Source organism: Prionailurus bengalensis, chromosome A1 (assembly GCF_016509475.1).
Source record: "Prionailurus bengalensis isolate Pbe53 chromosome A1, Fcat_Pben_1.1_paternal_pri, whole genome shotgun sequence".
NCBI classification, from domain to species: Eukaryota; Metazoa; Chordata; class Mammalia; order Carnivora; family Felidae; genus Prionailurus; species Prionailurus bengalensis.
This window is the reverse complement of record NC_057343.1, coordinates 174,000,517-174,017,456: the sequence shown is the minus strand read 5'-3', so window position 1 is coordinate 174,017,456 and position 16,940 is coordinate 174,000,517. Positions and strand designations below refer to the sequence as shown.

At 55.7% G+C, this 16,940-nt stretch overlaps 1 protein-coding gene across 2 annotated transcripts; it reads left to right on the top strand.

The window, feature by feature from the left end:
- The first annotated feature begins 289 nt into the window (after window positions 1–289).
- Window positions 290–15,939, top strand: GRK6 (G protein-coupled receptor kinase 6). Of its 2 annotated transcripts, none has more exons than XM_043591874.1 (16): window positions 290–506; window positions 4,197–4,292; window positions 5,297–5,409; window positions 5,529–5,606; window positions 5,951–6,051; window positions 6,389–6,481; window positions 6,587–6,650; window positions 6,790–6,930; window positions 7,202–7,392; window positions 8,106–8,143; window positions 8,241–8,330; window positions 9,495–9,703; window positions 9,795–9,932; window positions 13,778–13,915; window positions 13,998–14,132; window positions 14,805–15,939. In XM_043591874.1, exons 1-16 carry the CDS (start codon window positions 455–457, stop codon window positions 14,874–14,876), a joined length of 1,749 nt encoding a protein of 582 aa, XP_043447809.1. In that variant the 5' UTR covers window positions 290–454; the 3' UTR covers window positions 14,877–15,939. The 2 variants fall into 2 exon arrangements, with proteins under 2 accessions (XP_043447809.1, XP_043447883.1); XM_043591948.1 differs by having other exon boundaries at window positions 299–506; window positions 14,325–15,939.
- Window positions 15,940–16,940: the final 1,001 nt, after the last annotated feature.

Here is a 16,940-nt window from a genome sequence, read left to right as displayed (position 1 = left end):
CCACCTCTGTTGTCCCCGCGGAGGGCTCGGCCCTAATTGGCAGTTCGCTACCCTACGAAGGTCCAGAAATTCGAACCTAGGGGCTGAACCCAACCTCGGACCAACCAGGAAGAGGTGACGTATAAAGTCCCGCCTCCCTGCTCCTTTGAGCGAATCCCTGGCGCGGAAGGCGGGGGATGACGAAGAGGCTGTCTAATGGGAAGACGGCGCGGGGAGCGCCCGCCCGGTTATTGGCCTCGTAAAGTAAACAGAAGGCGGGGCGGGGCGGGCCGGCGCCCGGGTGGCCCCCGGGAGGGGGCGGAGTGTTCGCGGCGGGCGGCGGCGGCCGGGGAGGCCCGGGAGGCCGCGGCGCGGTCACTGCGAGCCGAGCCGCGCCGATCGCCATCCGGCCCCGGCTCCCGCGAGCGATCCCGGCCGGCGGCTCGGCCCGGCGGGCCCGGCGGCGCCGCAGCCCATGGAGCTCGAGAACATCGTAGCGAACACGGTGCTACTCAAGGCCCGGGAAGGTGAGGCGGCCGAGAGGGCGGCCGGGTGCGGGGTACGCGGGCGCGCGGCCTCTGAGCTCGGCTGGCGCCCCAGCCGCCAGATCCCCTAGGGCAGCGCGCTCCGCGCCCCGCACCCCGCGCATACGCGAGCCCTTCCGGCCGGTCGTCCTCTGCACCTGCCCCGGGTGCCGGGGCCCAGGAAGGGGCGGGGGTCAGGCCACCGCCCTCGCGGCGGGGGGGTGGGGGGGTGAGGGAAAGAGAGAGGAAGGAAGAGGGAAGGGTGGGACCTGGGTCCTTGGAGAGCCTCTCTGAGGCCTCCCCCAGGTGATAGGTGAGAAGATGCCCCAAGAAAGGGTAGCCTACCCCACGTGCCTCAGGCCCAGACCCTGGCGCCCAGCCTGGACCCGCACAAAGTTGGTGCAGGATAAAGGTTTGAAGAATGAATGAACGGAGCCACCGCAGTGGCTGGTCACATATGCTACCAACATGATTGCCACTTGTCTCGTGCCTCAGGACACTGGGTACAGAGGTGAATGGGTCATGAATTTTGCCCTCAGAAAGCCCACGGTGTAGAGGGCCAAATGGGCACAGAAATAAGCGGGAGCTGAGCTTTGAAGGAAGAGAGCATGTGGGGCTGGCGGGACTGTAAGTGCAAGGCCTGGCAGAGGGATCAAGTCTGGTGAGTGTGTACTGAGCTCCTCATGACTCCCGTCCCGAGTGATACTAGGCACCTGGCCTCTGAGGGTCATGGGGGACACAGAGGACCAGACTTGGTCCTCACTGCCTTGTGGTCAATCTGGCCCTCACCTGTCATTGTCCACTTCAGTAACACAATCACAGAACACTCCTTCTATTATGTGCCCTGACCTGTCTTGGGTGCTGGGGACCAGCAGTGAACAAGACCCTTCTTTTTGGACCTCTAGAGCAGGGAGGTCATGACATGGTCATTTTCCACTCTTTGCTGGGCTTCCAGGCTGAAAGAGTCATCTGTTTCACTTTTCTGCTCCATTTTACAGGTGGGAAACTGAGGTTCAGACCAGGGATTAGCCCCCAAGTCATATGGTGAGACTGTGGTTGACCCAGGCCTACACACAGGATGCCTCCAATACAGTGTGTAGGAAGCCCAGACAAGCCCCCAAATGGCACGGCATCTGGTACCCCCCTGCCTGCCCAGTGTGTGTTGCTCCCTGGGAGATGCTGCCTGGAAATAGGCATGGCAGGCTGGGTCCTTAGTGCCCAGAGCCTTTTTTTTTTTTTTTTTAATCTCCTGTCCCTTATCTAGTCTCAGGGCTAGGCCTTCCTCCTAGCCTCTGGGGGCATCTGCCGATTCTGTTCTGCCTCGTCATCTAGCCAGCTAGGGAGGAGGGGTGGGGAGAGCCTGGCCAGGCCTCCCTCTCTAGGGCTGTAGCCAGTTCAGGCCTCCGGCCTGCTGAGAGCACTGCTTTGCCTGGCTGGAGAGTGTGGCACCTCCTGACGGCCTTCTTCAGGCCATGGGTGAGGCATAGTGTGGTATGGCCAGACCTGGACTGATGCCTCCCCTGGAGAACACTTACCCCAACCTGGTTCTGCCCCTCCCACCTGCATGCTCTAAATAAGTCTCTTCTCTCTAAACTTTAGTAACCCTTTTTGTGGAATAGTTGGGGACAGGACATACAAACTTAAAGAAATCCCTGTTGTCATTGAGTCCTAAACCCTGGCCCATAGACTGGCTCCACTGGAATCCCTTCATTAGCTGGCTGACAGCTTAGGGCCTGGCCTTTTCCAGCTTCCCAAGGGATATGAGGCCCTAAGTGGTTTGGGAACCCTTACTGTATGTATTCAGTTGACACCTAATAGATGGCTGGCATGGCGTGTTTGGGGTGGGAAAGGAGTGTGGGTTGTAGTCCTAGGGAGCTGGGTTTGAATTCTGCCTCTGGCACCTCCAGGCTTTGTAATCTTGGACAAATTGATTCCTCATTTCAAGGCTTCAGTTTCCTCGTGAGGTTATGCCTAGTCTGACAGAATTGCTGTGAGAATGAAGTGGCGCAGCATTGGGGGTGTGAGCCCTTCTTTAGTCCTCCATCCTTTCCCAGGCCCCCAGAGGCATAGGGAGGGGGCCAGGCTAGGTTGGGGAGGAGCCCCACTGACTCTGGTGGCAGTTCCAGGACAGGATATTTGCATGTGACTCTTGCTACTGCCTTGATGTGGCTGGGAGGAGGGGGAGGAGGAAGTAACTGGTGGGGGGAGGCCAGCGGATAGAGGGTTGGGTGAAGGACCTGTGGGGGTGGGGGAGGAGTTCCCCTTCTGGGGAGGCCTTGCCCCGGGTTGGGGGTGGGGGTCTGTTGCTCATTCAGAATGGAGCAATGGCTGTGGAGTATGCTGGGTGCAGGCCGCAGGAGAGCTGCTAGCAGGTTTCCCAATGGGTGCCCTGCAACATTTCCTCCTCCCGACTGCTTAGGTCACAGAACCCATTGAGGGACCCAACTCTGCCCCTTCCCTTGAGCAGCCCCTTCCCTTGTGCCACCTGCCTTCAGCCAGGGCAGATGAAAACAAGGCTGGGTAAAGCAGAGGGGAAACTGAGGCCAGGCAGGGAAAAAGTGGCTGCCTGAGGTTGCCATGAGTTGTTGGAGCTGAGGGCCACCTCTTGCCACAGCCCTACTGGGTACTGGACACAGACTCTCCCAGTCTGACAACACCTCTGGAGGCAGCTTTGGATCTGAAGTAGGTATGGAGAAGTTGAGGCTCATAGAGGGCAAGTAACAGGCCTAAAGTGCGAATTGGAGATTCAAACCTATGTCTGTGGGGCTCCAAGACTCAGGCCCTTCCATTTTCAACCTCGTGGCCCATGGGCCACATCTGGCTAGCTCTCTAACATGTTTAATTTATTTGGCTGCAATTTGTTTTTACAAAAAATAGGAACCAGTATTTCACATAATGTCCGGAGTCTCAGCTAAAAGGTGAGAAGAGCTGGCCACGCCGAGTCCGTATTCCTGCCTGGAGGAAGGGGCATGCCCAGTCCAGTTCACCACACTCCCCACCATTCCCTGTTGTCTCCCATCTGGCCTACATTTTACCTACCTATCTGGCTCTGTAGGCATTTGAGCTGCTACCCTGGTCTTAGCAGCTACAGATAGGGTGTCAGCTAGGTGAAATGAGGCAGGTATCAGGGCCACAGAACCCCTTGTGTACTGGAGTGGGCATCCTGAGTGCCAGCCCTGCAGCCACCACCTTGTTTGAGTCTCTGATAGCTCTGATTCAGGGCCAGGTATAGGGTCCTGAAGCCTTCCTGGTGACCCAGGCTGCCCTCTGCCCCTGGCATCTCTGAGGCATGTCCCACATGTCCTAGAATCTCTCCCTTCTGTGCCTTGACTTACATAGTTCCCACTGCTGTCATGTCCTCTGCTTTCTTCACCCGGGAAACTCCTACCTGCCAGAAAGCAGCTAAGGTTTCCTGGAAACCCACCATCACCCGGTGACCTGTCCTTATCACCCCTGTTGGATCTTCCAGCCCAGGAGCTCAGGAACCCCTAGCAGAGGGGCCCAGGGGACGGTGCGTGTCCTAGAGCCCAGTGAGGGCATGCTGAAATGTGTGGAATGAAGGCCTGAGGTGCCTCCTAGAGTGTGCTGTGCCTGGGCTGAGCCCAGAAGGCCAGGTCTCTGGGCTGCACTGAGCGGCCAGGGGAAGCATGGTGGCAGCGGGACTTGAGATCCAACACCTGTTTGTTCCCACAGGTGGTGGTGGGAATCGCAAGGGCAAAAGCAAGAAATGGCGACAGATGCTGCAGTTCCCCCACATCAGCCAGTGTGAAGAGCTGCGGCTCAGCCTCGGTGAGGCCTGGGTGGAGGCCTGGGTGTTCTGGGGGAGGCTCCCCTGAGACCTCACCCCAAGGCAGAGGGGCAGGGTTGGCGGGGGGGGGGGGGCGGGGGGAGGGTCTGGGGAGCAGGAAGACTGAGGCTGCAACACCCAACCCAGTTTCGGTTCCTGGGCCTGAGATGGGTGGAGCACATAGTACAAACAGGACAGCAAGGGGTGTTTGGGGTAGGTGGGAGGGTGGGGGAGTAGGGCAGGGTCAGATTTGGGGCAGTCTGAGAGAAGCAGAGGAAAGGAGAGTCATGCCTGGGGTTTTAGGGACAGAGGGTACAGTGGAGGCTGGAGTCAGCCCACAGATTGATTGCATGAGGAGCCCCAAGCCCGTGCTTAGCATAACCCTGCCCCGAGCAGGGTGAGTGGCAGGTGGGGGGGCATCAAAACCTTGACCAGAAGAGGGGTCAGGACGCCAGTTCCTGCTTATCTTGGCTGAGGCCCCAGGTCTGCACAACCCCCAAGGTTGCCTAGGCCCCTCTGACAGCCTGCACGTGGGCAAGGAGTATACCATAGCTGCTTCCACCGCCTGGGAAGGAGGCTTAGCCTCGAGCTTGCCGGAAGCCACAGCTTCCTCTTGCACTTTCGCCAGGCAAGCAACAGGTTTGGGCCTAGCCTGGGCCAGGCCGGAACCTCACAACCACACCCAAGCCCAGCACTGTGATGTATGTAGGTGGTGTGAACCAGGAGATAGCAGTGGGAGGTGAGGGCCTAGCTTTGGAGCCATACATTAAGCTGTGTGACCTTGAGTTAATTGCTTAGTTTCTCTGGGCCTCAGAGTCCCAAACTGTGTTGGAAATAATAGTAGTGCCCACCTCAGTGTTGGGGTGACAGTTCTAAAGGAGGTAGTGGCTTCCATACTGCAGGGCTAGAAGCTACTGTTGGGGCCAGGGCTTGGCAGTATGGATAGGAGTGCCCTGCCAGCAGGCTCCAGGTCTGGGAACCCAGTAGCTCCTACCCCTGCTTGCAGAGCGTGACTACCACAGCCTGTGCGAGCGGCAGCCCATTGGGCGCCTGCTGTTTCGAGAGTTCTGCGCCACGAGGCCTGAGCTGACCCGCTGCATAGCCTTCTTGGATGGAGTGGTGAGTGCAGCCCAGCCCAGCCCCGAGGGTGGGCAGAGGTCCCTAGGTCAAGTGTGTCCCATTTCCCCACACCTGTTGTTCTGCCCAGGCCCCAAGCTTCTCTGCCTCCCACCCTGCAGGCTGAGTATGAAGTGACCCCTGATGAGAAGCGGAAGGCTTGTGGGCGGCGGCTAATGCAGAATTTTCTGAGCCACACGGTGAGTGAGCAAGGATGGAGAGATGACGGCAGCGGGCAGAGCTCAGTGATGAGGAGAGGAATGACCACAGCCTGGGCAGAGAGTGCCCTGGAGCGTCTCCCGGTTCACCAGGCAGACCACGGGCATGGAGCCCAGGAGGGTGGGCCAGGCAGCCTGCCAGTGGCTCTGCTTCACCCTGCCTCAAGGGTAGCAGTGGAACTGAGTTCAGCAGCTGGGCCGGCTGGCACACCACTAGCCTACAGCTGCTCCTAGCGCAGGTCCAGAATGTTGGCCATCTCTGCCCTGGGTGTAGGCAGCTGGTGAAGGGAGCCCCCTGCACTGACCTGTTTATTGCCTATCTCCAGGGTCCTGACCTCATCCCTGAGGTTCCCCGGCAGCTGGTGACTAATTGCTCCCAGCGGTTGGAGCAGGGGCCCTGCAAAGACCTCTTCCAGGAGCTCACCCGGTAAGCCTCTCCCTGCCCATTGGCCTGGAATTGTGTCCTGAGGAGGGGGCTTCCGTGGGCCCTGGAAGGCTGTGAACAGCTCAGTAGCTGGTGAGGGAACTCAGCCTCTCACCCTGGCCCTGCGCTTGCTGTGTGAGCTTGGGCAGGTTGCCTTCCCTCTCTATAGAATCTTCAGCTTTGACACAGATGAATGTCTCCTGCTTAGTTGGGTTAGTAAGAGGGTTGGCCAATGAGGCTGCCCTTTAGGCCGAGAATGCATATAACAGGGGGTCCCGTCCCATCCAGCTGAGAACCTGGGGTGTCGGGGGCTGACTGGTGGGCTGGGCCCTCTCAACAGGCTGACCCATGAGTACCTGAGCATGGCCCCTTTTGCCGACTACCTCGACAGCATCTACTTCAACCGTTTCCTACAGTGGAAGTGGCTGGAAAGGTGAGCTCCCTGAAGGCTGGCCCACGGTAGGCCAAGTTGCTAGGGCTCTTACGGGCCTTGGGCCCCTGCTCAGCCAGTGTTTGCTCCGAAATCCCTTGCCTACAGGCAGCCAGTGACCAAAAACACCTTCAGGCAGTATCGAGTCCTGGGCAAAGGCGGCTTTGGTGAGGTAAGTGGCCAGGCCAGAGCCCCTGATGGAGTGGGGAGGAGGGGTATGGTAGGCCCTGGACCACCCCCCACTCCTTGAGCTCCTATAGCCCCAGGAAGAACACAGCTGGTCCCTATTTGCCCATCTACCTTGGCTACAGGTGTGTGCCTGCCAGGTGCGGGCAACAGGCAAGATGTACGCTTGCAAGAAGCTGGAAAAGAAGCGTATCAAGAAGCGGAAAGGGGAGGCCATGGCACTCAATGAAAAGCAGATCCTGGAGAAAGTGAACAGTAGGTTTGTAGTAAGTACAGACAGGAGACCCCTCCCTTCACCCTGGCCATGCACTTGCCCTGCCCTTCTCACTTACCAGGCTAGGTCCCTTTCTGTGCTGCCATGTTCCCACCCTCAGAGATGCCTGGGAAGGGTCAGTTTGGGGTGTTGACACCAGGCCTGGGGAGCAGGCTGGGCCCCAAGGAGTGCCACTGAGAAGGATTTTTTGGGCAGCTGGTGCCAGCCCTGCCACTGGGTGGCCCATGGCCCCTGCTTGAGGGCTCGGGTCCCCTCGGCCACAGGTGAGCTTGGCCTATGCCTATGAGACCAAGGACGCGCTGTGCCTGGTGCTGACACTGATGAACGGAGGCGACCTCAAGTTCCACATCTACCACATGGGCCAGGCTGGCTTCCCCGAGGAGCGGGCTGTCTTCTATGCCGCGGAGATCTGCTGCGGCCTGGAGGACCTGCACCGGGAGCGCATCGTGTACAGGTCCTGGGCTTCGGCCCTCCCCGCCAGGGGCTGCAGCTGGGCATGGGTGGAGGCCGCAGAAGGATGTTGGTGTGCTGGGCCTGTTGTTGCGGGCATGAGCCGGTTTGAGCCCTACTGAGCCTGGGCTTGGGGCTCCACGCTTGCCCATGCCGGGCAGACTTGAGAGCCTCTGGGTCTGGCTCACTCATGTGAATGCTGGTGTCATCACCCGTCTCTGTATAACCCTGGGCCAGTCAGCTCCCTGCAGTAAAGTGCACAGAGCCTGGCATGCAGGGCTTGGCAGTGGGGAGCTCTGCCTATTGTTACCGGCAGTGATTCCATTTGAACCTCACAACAGCCCCATGAGGGGGACAGATGAGTAGCCCCATTTGACAGGAAAGGTAGAGTCAGCCACCAAAGTGGGGTGAGGGTGGGACCCTGTTAACACTAGTGGTGAGTAAGGCTACTGGTGCTATTCCCCCGGATGGGAGCTGTTCTCCACTTGCCTGGGGATTCCCAGGAAGGAATCCTGGCTGGGTAGATCCTTCAGCTGCCCCCTCAAGTCAGAGCTGCTGTGAGTGAGGGCAGGGCTATCTCTCACCCTGGCAATAAATGGCTCCTGCACCTTGCTGCACATTCCATCCCAGGAGACAAGTGAGCTAGGAGGGGGTGGCGTGCCGTTTGGCTCCTTGGCAAACTGAACAACATCTGACCCTGCCCTTCTCTCCCCACAGGGACCTGAAGCCAGAGAACATCCTGTTGGATGACCATGGTGGGTACGGGGTGCACAGAGGTGGAGTGCAGTGGAGTGGGGCAGGGTCTGGCCCACCTGTTCAATGGGCCCCCCCAACTTGTCCACCCACATTCAGGTCACATCCGCATCTCCGACCTGGGGCTAGCTGTGCACGTGCCAGAAGGCCAGACCATCAAGGGTCGTGTGGGCACTGTGGGCTACATGGGTGAGTCTTCCTCCACCCTGGCCCCCCTGCCTCCTGGGTCCTCTTGCTGTCCTGGGCTGGGTCCCACCACTTCTGTGGAAGTCTTCTGTGTCTCAGGGAATAGAACTGATATCCCTATCTTAGAAATTAAGAGACCAGGACTCAGCCAGGAACCCACACACCTGCAAATCTGCATCATTCATTCATTCACCAAATACTTACTGAGCTCGTACTATTGGCTAGGCCTGCAGGTGGCTACTAGAGAAAGATGAGAAGGTTGAGAAGTCCTCCCCTCCCCTGATCTACCCAGATTCAGGGAGGGAATGCCCATCTGTGGTATGGGCCAAGATGTGGCCCTAGTATTCCCTTTGGAGATTATGTGATACAGCAGATAGAGCCCCAATTACAGGCCCCACCTCTTGTTGTGTGTCCTTGGACCACATACTGCTGCTCCTGTGCTCACTTTGCCCAACCATAAAGCAATCATACTGGCTCCCAGAGTTGCCTTTAGATAAAAAGTGGTAGGAGAGGCAAAAATCCCATGTGCCCACCCTGGCAGGCAGTAGGTATGCAGTAGAGGAGTTTCTTTCTTGTTTCTTCTCTCTGGTTTTAAATCCAGAGCTTGCAAACTGGTAACCACACAGGCCTAATATGGCCTACATTTGTACTTAAATCAAATTGTTTTTAAAACAATTTGAGGGCTGCCTGGGTGGCTCAGTCAGTTAAGCATCTGACTCTTGGTCATGATCTCACAGTTCGTGGGTTCAAGCCCCATATCAGGCTCTGTGCTGCCAGTGTGGAGCCTGCTTGGGATTCTCTCCCTCTCTCTCTGTCCCTCCCGTGCTCGTGCTCTGTCTCCGTCTTTCAAAATAAATAAACATGGTAAAGAATAAGACAATTTGAATTGGTTGCTAACATTTGATACGCCAGACAGCTTCCCATTAAAAATATGGATTTCTGACTTCTCTTGAAAAATCAGAAGACCTGGCCTCCTACAGGGCCACAGTGCTCTCTTTGATGGGGCATGTGCTGTCCTACTTGCTGAGGTCCCCACCAGGCTGCTGGTAGTGCCTGCCTGGCGGGCAGATATTTGAGCTGATGCCCCACTGTGCTGGGCATTCCCAGGGCCCCAGGGCTTGGTTCCTGCCTCCTGCCCAGCCCTAACTTCTGTTCCACCCTACCCAGCTCCGGAGGTGGTAAAGAACGAACGGTACACATTCAGCCCAGACTGGTGGGCACTAGGCTGCCTCCTATACGAGATGATTGCCGGCCAGTCACCCTTCCAGCAGAGGAAAAAGAAAATCAAGCGAGAGGAGGTGGAACGGTTGGTGAAGGAGGTGCCTGAAGAATACTCAGAGCGCTTTTCCCCTCAGGCCCGCTCACTCTGCTCCCAGGTATGGCAAGCCAGCAGGAGGCTGACGGGCTGGGGCTGGGGGCACCAGGCACCTCTCCCAGGTCCCTCTGACTGCCCCTACCCTGCCACAGCTCCTGTGCAAGGACCCTGCTGGGCGCCTAGGGTGTCGTGGAGGTGGTGCCCGCGAAGTAAAGGAACACCCCCTCTTCAAAAAGCTGAACTTTAAGCGGCTGGGAGCTGGCATGCTGGAGCCACCCTTCAAACCTGATGTGAGTGCTGTCCACTCCTGAGGGTAGGGCCAAGCCTGGGTGGGGACTCAGGCCCGGGGTTCTTAGAGCAGTGGTCAGGCCACCTTCAGTGCAAGTGTCAGAAAGTGCAACTCAGATGGGTTGGCTAACAAAACAATTCATTGAACTCACACAAATGAAAAGCCCCAGGATAGATAGAGCTTTTGGCATACCTGGATCTGGGGCTGCAACAACACTGTAGGAATTCTGTCTTCCTTTCCCTCTCCACTGTACAGGCCAGTGTGCAGTCTTTATTCTCTGACTACTCTTGCTAGGGTGCAGCGGTAGTGGACCAGCAGTTCAGATCCACATCCTACTAGCTTAGTCAGCCCGGTAGACAGAATGTATACCTCTTGCCCAATTACTTCAAAAGAAGTCCTGAAAGGGGGAAAAAAAGTAACCCTAAGGCTAGTGCTTATTGCCACAGATTGCTCAGAAGCCCGGCAGTGATCACGGTTGGATCACTTGCCCACCTGAACCACTGCCAGCCAAGAGGTTAGTTTCCCAAAGGAAAACCAAGACGCCATTGCCAGCGGGGGTAAGGGCTATTGGACTGGCTGAATATTGACTGCCCACTATACCTGGTAGTACTGACCTCTCCCTTGTAGAGTCCTACCCATTTACTGAGCATCTCAGTGGGTCAGGCATTCTGTGGGCAGAAACATCCTTGAATCTTCATATTCCAAGGGGCAGAAATCCATCTGAAACTTAATTATGTCCAACAAGGAGCTTATTGGTTCATTTGGCTAGAGAGCCCCAGAGTAGGGCCAACATCAGGGCTTCATGCAGTGTTGCCAAGACTTCATCTCTTGGCTGTGCTTCAACCTGTTGATCCTCTTCCTGCTGAATTCAGACTTCTCTGTATAAAGTCACAGGGAAGGTTGTGATTGGCCAAGATTAGGTTATGTACTTGCCCTGCTCCCTTATGTAAGAGGACTGGGTCCTCTGACTGACAGTTCACCAGGAACACTGGGGAGTCAGGAAGGTGATTGGGAAGGCCGGATCGATGACTGTCAGCCACACTGGTGATCGTTTATTCCAAATTTCTGAATGCCCATATGTGCCAGACCTCAGAGATCATGAGGTCAACAGGACCCAGTTCTACCTTCATGTTGTAGTGGGGAGCATGTCAAAATAAAGCAGTAAATGAAAAGGAATATCAGGTAGTGTGAAGTGCAACAGAAAAAAAATAAATCAGGCTAAGAAGACAATAAGGAATGATTACGAGTGGGAGTGTTTTTAGACAGGGTGGTCTCTGAGGTGCTGATGGTTAAGCAGAAGCCTGAAATATGTGAAGGAGAGAGCCGTGCCAAGTTTTGAAGTATGAGTATTTCAGGGAGAAGGAGCAGCCTCGGGAGAAAGAACAGTGATGAGGCCAGTGTGGCTGGAGTGAGCATGGGCTGGGAGAGGCGTGCAGTCTTTTTTTTTTTTTTAATTTTTTTTTTTTTTTATTAAGTTTATTGATTTTTGACAGAGACAGAGTGTGAGCATGAGCTGGGGAGGGTCAGAGAGAGAGGGAGACACAGAATCCGAAGCAGGCTCCAGGCTCTAAGCTGTTGGCACAGAGCCTGACCCAGGGCTTGAACTCATGAACCATGAGATCATAACCTGGGCCAAAGTCGGACGCTTAACCGACTGAGCCACCCAGGCGCTCCTGTGCAGTCTTATTCTAAGTGTGACAGGGGGGCCTTTGGGGAATGTTGAACAGACATGTGAGGTGTGGGGGTGGGCCTAGAGGGGGTGAGTAGAAGCCAGAGTCCAACTAAGGGGCTGTGGCTTGTGAAGGATTGTGTTTTGTGGGCCTCACAGACCCTGGGGTGTGGGCCTTGCTGTGAGTGATTTAACTGAGAGCAGCCTGCCTCAGGTCTGGCCCCGCCACTCGAGTTTGCTCCTGCTTCCTGCTTCTGGTGCACATCATCTCATTTAACCTGGAAGTCATCCCACCACACCTGGGTCTTTTATTCAGAGTTAGAAAATCATTGCCCTGGAATTCAGCTCTTTAGAAACAACAGATGAGGAGCAAGTTTGATGATGATATCATTTCTAATAGCTTTATTGAGATTTGATTCACATATCTTGTAATTCGTTCATTTAAAGTATATAATTAAATGGCTGTTAGCATATTGAGAGTTGGGCAGCCATCACCATAATCCATTTTAGAACATTTTCATCACCCCTTTCCCCCTCCCCCCGCCCCCACCCAACAAAAACCCCATGCCTACTAGCAGTCATTCCCCATTTTCTTCTCCCTGTGGCCCTGACAACCACTAATCTATTTTCTGTCTCTACATATTTACCTGTTGTGGAAATTTCATGCAAATAGTGTTATATGATATGTGGTCCTTGGTGACTGACTTCTTTCACTTAGCATATTTTCAAGGTTCATACAGGTGATGTAGCCTATATCAGTAATTTTGTTCCTTTTTTACCACTGAATAACATTCCATTCTATGAGTAGGCCATATCTTGTTTATTCATCAGTTGATGGGCATTAGGGTTATTTCCACTTTGGGCTATTATGAATAATTTTGCTATGAACATGCACATGCAAGTTTTGGTGAGGACGTTTGTTTTCATTTCTCTTTGGTATATACTTAGGAGTGGAATCGCTGGCTAATATGATAACATTACATTTAACCTTTTGGGGAACTGCCAGATTGTTTTCTAAAGCAGCTGCACCATTTTACATTATGATGTTGTTGGGTTTTTTGTTTGTTTTGTTTGTTTTTATTTATTTATTTTTGAGAGAGAGAGGGTGTGAGTGAGTGAGGGGCAGAGAGAGAGGGGGAAAGAGAGAATCCCACATAGGCTCCACACTATCAGCACAGAGTTTGAGGCGGGGCTCGAGCTCACCAACCATGACCTGAGCTGAAGTAAGATGCTTAACCAACTGAGCTGCCCAGGTGCCCCACATTATGTTGTTTCAATTGACATTCTTTTAAAAAAAAATTTTTTTTTTTGAATGTTTATTTTTGAGAGAGAGAGAGACAGAGCATGAGCAGGGGAGAGACAGAGAGAGAGGGAGACACAGAATCCGAAGCAGGCTCCAGGCTCTGAGCTGTCAGCACAGAGCCCGACACGGGGCTCAAGCCCACGAACCGTGAGATCATGACCTGAGCCGAAGTCTGACATTCAACCAACTGAGCCACCCAGGTGCCCCTTAATTGACATTCTTAATAATAGGACTTAGAAAATAATATAAAGATGAAAAAGACAGTGGCCTTCTGGAGTGAGGTGAGCTTCCAGCAGGAGCCCCAGGGGTGTGGGGAGTTGGGAAGACTGTTCTAATCCTCTGGTTGGCCATGAAGCTTGAGGGGATGGAGCAGGCCATTGGACATTGTGGGACAGAGGGCCTATCGATAGCTCCAGGTCCTGCATGGGGACGCTCAGCTGAGAGGACCAGCTAAGATTCTGCCTGCACACACGTCACCAGGTGTACCCCCAGACAGCCGTGTACAGGTGGGGGGGTACCTGTCGCTGATTCCCCAAGGCACTATGGGGGCTGGTTGGCTGCAGCAGGTCAGCTACCATCAACTGGAAAAGGCATGGCTTTTACACAGCCTTATCAGTTGAAAGCAGTGAGGAGTAATGATTCCTAGTTTATAGAGGGAAATGGCCTCAAAGAGAAGGGACTGCCATACTTCGGAAGGGCATGGAGTATCTAGTTTCTGACTCCAAACCAGAGAGGGCTGCAAGGGTCCAGGCATAACCAGGCCAGGGCTGGAGTGATTTTCAGGGCTGAGCTGCCCATATGCATGTAGGTGGGCAGGTGTGCATGTGTGTGTACATGTGTAGCAGTTCCTGACTGCTACTTCTGTCCCCACCAGCCCCAGGCCATTTACTGCAAGGATGTTCTGGACATCGAACAGTTCTCCACGGTTAAGGGTGTGGAGCTGGAGCCCACTGACCAAGACTTCTACCAGAAGTTTGCCACGGGCAGTGTGCCCATCCCCTGGCAGAATGAGGTAAGGGCCTGCCTAGCTGGTAGGATGAGGCCCCAAGGAGCAGCCCTGGAGGCAGCTCTCACAGCTCCCTGTTCTTTGGCAGATGGTGGAGACCGAGTGCTTCCAGGAGCTGAATGTCTTTGGGCTAGATGGCTCAGTTCCCCCAGACCTGGACTGGAAGGGCCAGCCACCTGCACCCCCCAAGAAAGGACTGCTGCAGAGACTCTTCAGCCGCCAGGTAACTCCCAGAAGTGTCCTATCTTGGCCCCCAGCTTGACTCCAGGGGACGGTGGGTGGGAGGCAGAGCCGGTGCCCGCATGTGCTGGGAGTGGGCATCCTCCAGCCATACCAGGGGTGCCCAGGGTCTCTGGCCTTATTCCCGCCTGTCCCCTATCCCTGGCTGGGCTCACGGCCTCTTTTCTCTTTCCAGAGGTGAGCAGTGTGGGCTCCCCGTGGGTTGGCCTTGCTGCCCAGCCTCGGGGAGCCACAGGCAGCCCTTCCATGGCAGAGGCGAGATGTGGGCGAAAGAAGTCTGGTGCCCGCTCCCCCCCCCCCCCCACTACTTCATTCCCTGCACCCTGGCACCTTCAAGCTGCTAGCCTTGCTTAGCCATCTGTCTCCCCATGCCCTGCTTCCACCAGCTCCAGGGGAGAGGGTCTGGACAGGGTCTTGCTCTGGCAGAGCCTGAGATCCACCTGGACCCTCTTACTTCAGCCTGCTATGAGCAGCCTCTGCACTGATGTCCACACATGTCTGGCCTGAGCTGCTGTTCCAGGCCCCTCATGGGGATTCCCCCACCCCAGAGCATGGCTCCAGGCAGTTTCCTGGCAGGGCCGGCCTGGGTGATGGCACTGGTGGCTAATGGCACTCGCTCTGCCTCTCTCCCTCCGTGTCTTCCCCATCCCTCCAGGATTGCTGTGGGAACTGCAGCGACAGTGAGGAAGAGCTCCCCACCCGCCTCGAGCTCCCAACCCGCCTCTAGCCCCCAGCCTGAGGCCCCTACCGGTGGTTGGCGGTAGCAGCTACTCCGAGCGCTGTTTACAGTTTTGCACAGTGGTCTTCCCCATTGTCCACTCAAGTTGTGGCCTGGGGAACACAGCCGGAGCTGTCCCCAGTGTCCTCTGCCCCTCAGCCCCTGGTCTGGCTGAGTTTGGCAAGGCCTGGGCTGTCCCTGGGACAAAGGTGCGTCCCTTCAGCTCTTGTCCGTGGAGCTCGGGGCTTTCTGTATTTATGTATTTGTACGAATGTATATAGCAACCGGAGCGTTCTTAAGACCTACCCTGGAGCTGGCAGAAGGGCCACTGCCAAACTCAAGGCTCCTTGGGCCCAGCTCGGACAGGCCGAGGCTGGGTCAGGCAAGGCCCCTGAGCCCCCAGCACTGTGCTCGCCACCGCTGACCTCTGAGTGAAACTCATGCCTGCCTCTGCTGCCCCGGGCTCAGGGCTATCACCTCTGGGGTCCGATGCTGTCCCTCATCAGCACTTGTCAAAGCTGGACTGGGGCCTCTGTATCCCCTAGGCCTGTGCCAAAGTGTGACCAGAGACTGGGCTGACCCTGGGACCCATCAGTCCACTGCCCAGGCTATCCCAGATGGGTCTGCCTCTGCCTTCCAGCTCCCAGGGCGCCTTGTCCCTCATGCTGGGCCCTGTCCTGAAGACACCTCTTGCAGAAATGCCCCAGCCCAGGCCATGGGAAGTGGGGGAGGTTGTCCTTAGTCAACTCTGAAACATTCCAGACTTCCCCTCTTAACAATAGACACATGTGCCCAGCAATAATCCATCCCTCCCTGTGTGTGCGTGTGGGGTGTGTGTGTGAGTGCAAGTGTGTGCGTGTGTGTGAAGTGGGTAGGCTGCGGTGTGTACCTGCACCCCAGGCCCCAGTTCTGGTCCTTCCCAGATTGTGATGGCCATCCTGGTCCCAGTGTTAGGATAGCATGGGATTATAGGGCCCTGGTTTTTCCGTATTTAAAGCCAATTTTTATTACTCATTTTGTCCAATGTAAGCTGCCACGTGTCTCTGAGTGAATACAGTCGAGCACAAACCTGGCCAGCTGCCCTGCCTGCCTCTTTCTTGCTCCTGGTGTTCCAGGGGTCTTCCTGCTTCCCTTGCCCTGCCGGAAGTGGGAAGGGATCAGAGGTGGGCCTGGTGGGGGCTGCCCTTCCAACAAGGCCCTGAACCCTCCCCCTCACACTCCCCCCACCCCCAGCTGATCTTGGAGTAGCCTCTCCAGGCAGCCAGGCCTTGGTGCCCTTTGGGCATACCCAGTGGGTTCTCAATTTCCTAGATGGGATGAAGCCTAAGGGAAGAAGCCTTGGGTTCCCACTAGGGTGTGAGTCTGGCGCTACCTGTACTAGAGAGGCAGGCTCAGCTGGTAGGGTCCCTTCCAAGGCCAAGGTGGTCTGGCCACCAGTTGTGGGCTTGGAGCAGCCTGGGGAGCAAGGCGGAAGCTGCTGTTAGAAACATCTACCCACTGTCTTACCTGGACACCTGTTGCGTGCTCGGCCTAGGGCTGGTATGTTAGAGCCATCTCTCTGCCCGGGGAGCAGGAAATGTGGCTGGGTAGAGGTGAGACAGTGGTGATGCTGGGAATTAGGCTGTGGCAGAGGTCAGTAGGGATCAGCCATGAGGGCATCATGGAGGGTTCTCTGAAAATATTTGAGCCAGGCCTTAAAGGAGACTTACTCACCTGGGCACAGAGGGATTGGGGCAACATTCCATAGCATCCCATCTATGCAAAGACAGGGATGAGAGTCTGTTGACAAGTCTGTCCCAGACTTCATAAACCTGTTGCTGCACCATAGTCCATACGCAATGCCCCCAGCCCCCCAAGGATGCTCTGTAACCACAGTAAGGGTTTGTTCTAGGCTAGGTACTAGTGCCACAGGGGCCACGTGAGCTTTGCAGTTGGACAGTTCTGGGTTCAAGTCTCATCAGGCCGCTTTTCAAGCTAGCTTTGCATAGGCCCTTCTCTTGTCTAGAAAGATGGGTGTGATACCTCATAGGGCAGCTATGAGAATCCATAAAAGCGGCCAGTCCCCTCTTTGAG

Excerpts from the sequence above, each read along its gene's own strand:
- GRK6 (XM_043591874.1), top strand. The coding sequence starts at position 455 with ATGGAGCTCGAGAACATCGTAGCGAACACGGTGCTACTCAAGGCCCGG. Across the intron at positions 507-4,196 it reads GCTACTCAAGGCCCGGGAAG|GTGGTGGTGGGAATCGCAAG; the intron begins GTGAGGCGGCCG and ends TTGTTCCCACAG. Across the intron at positions 13,916-13,997 it reads CCATCCCCTGGCAGAATGAG|ATGGTGGAGACCGAGTGCTT; the intron begins GTAAGGGCCTGC and ends GTTCTTTGGCAG.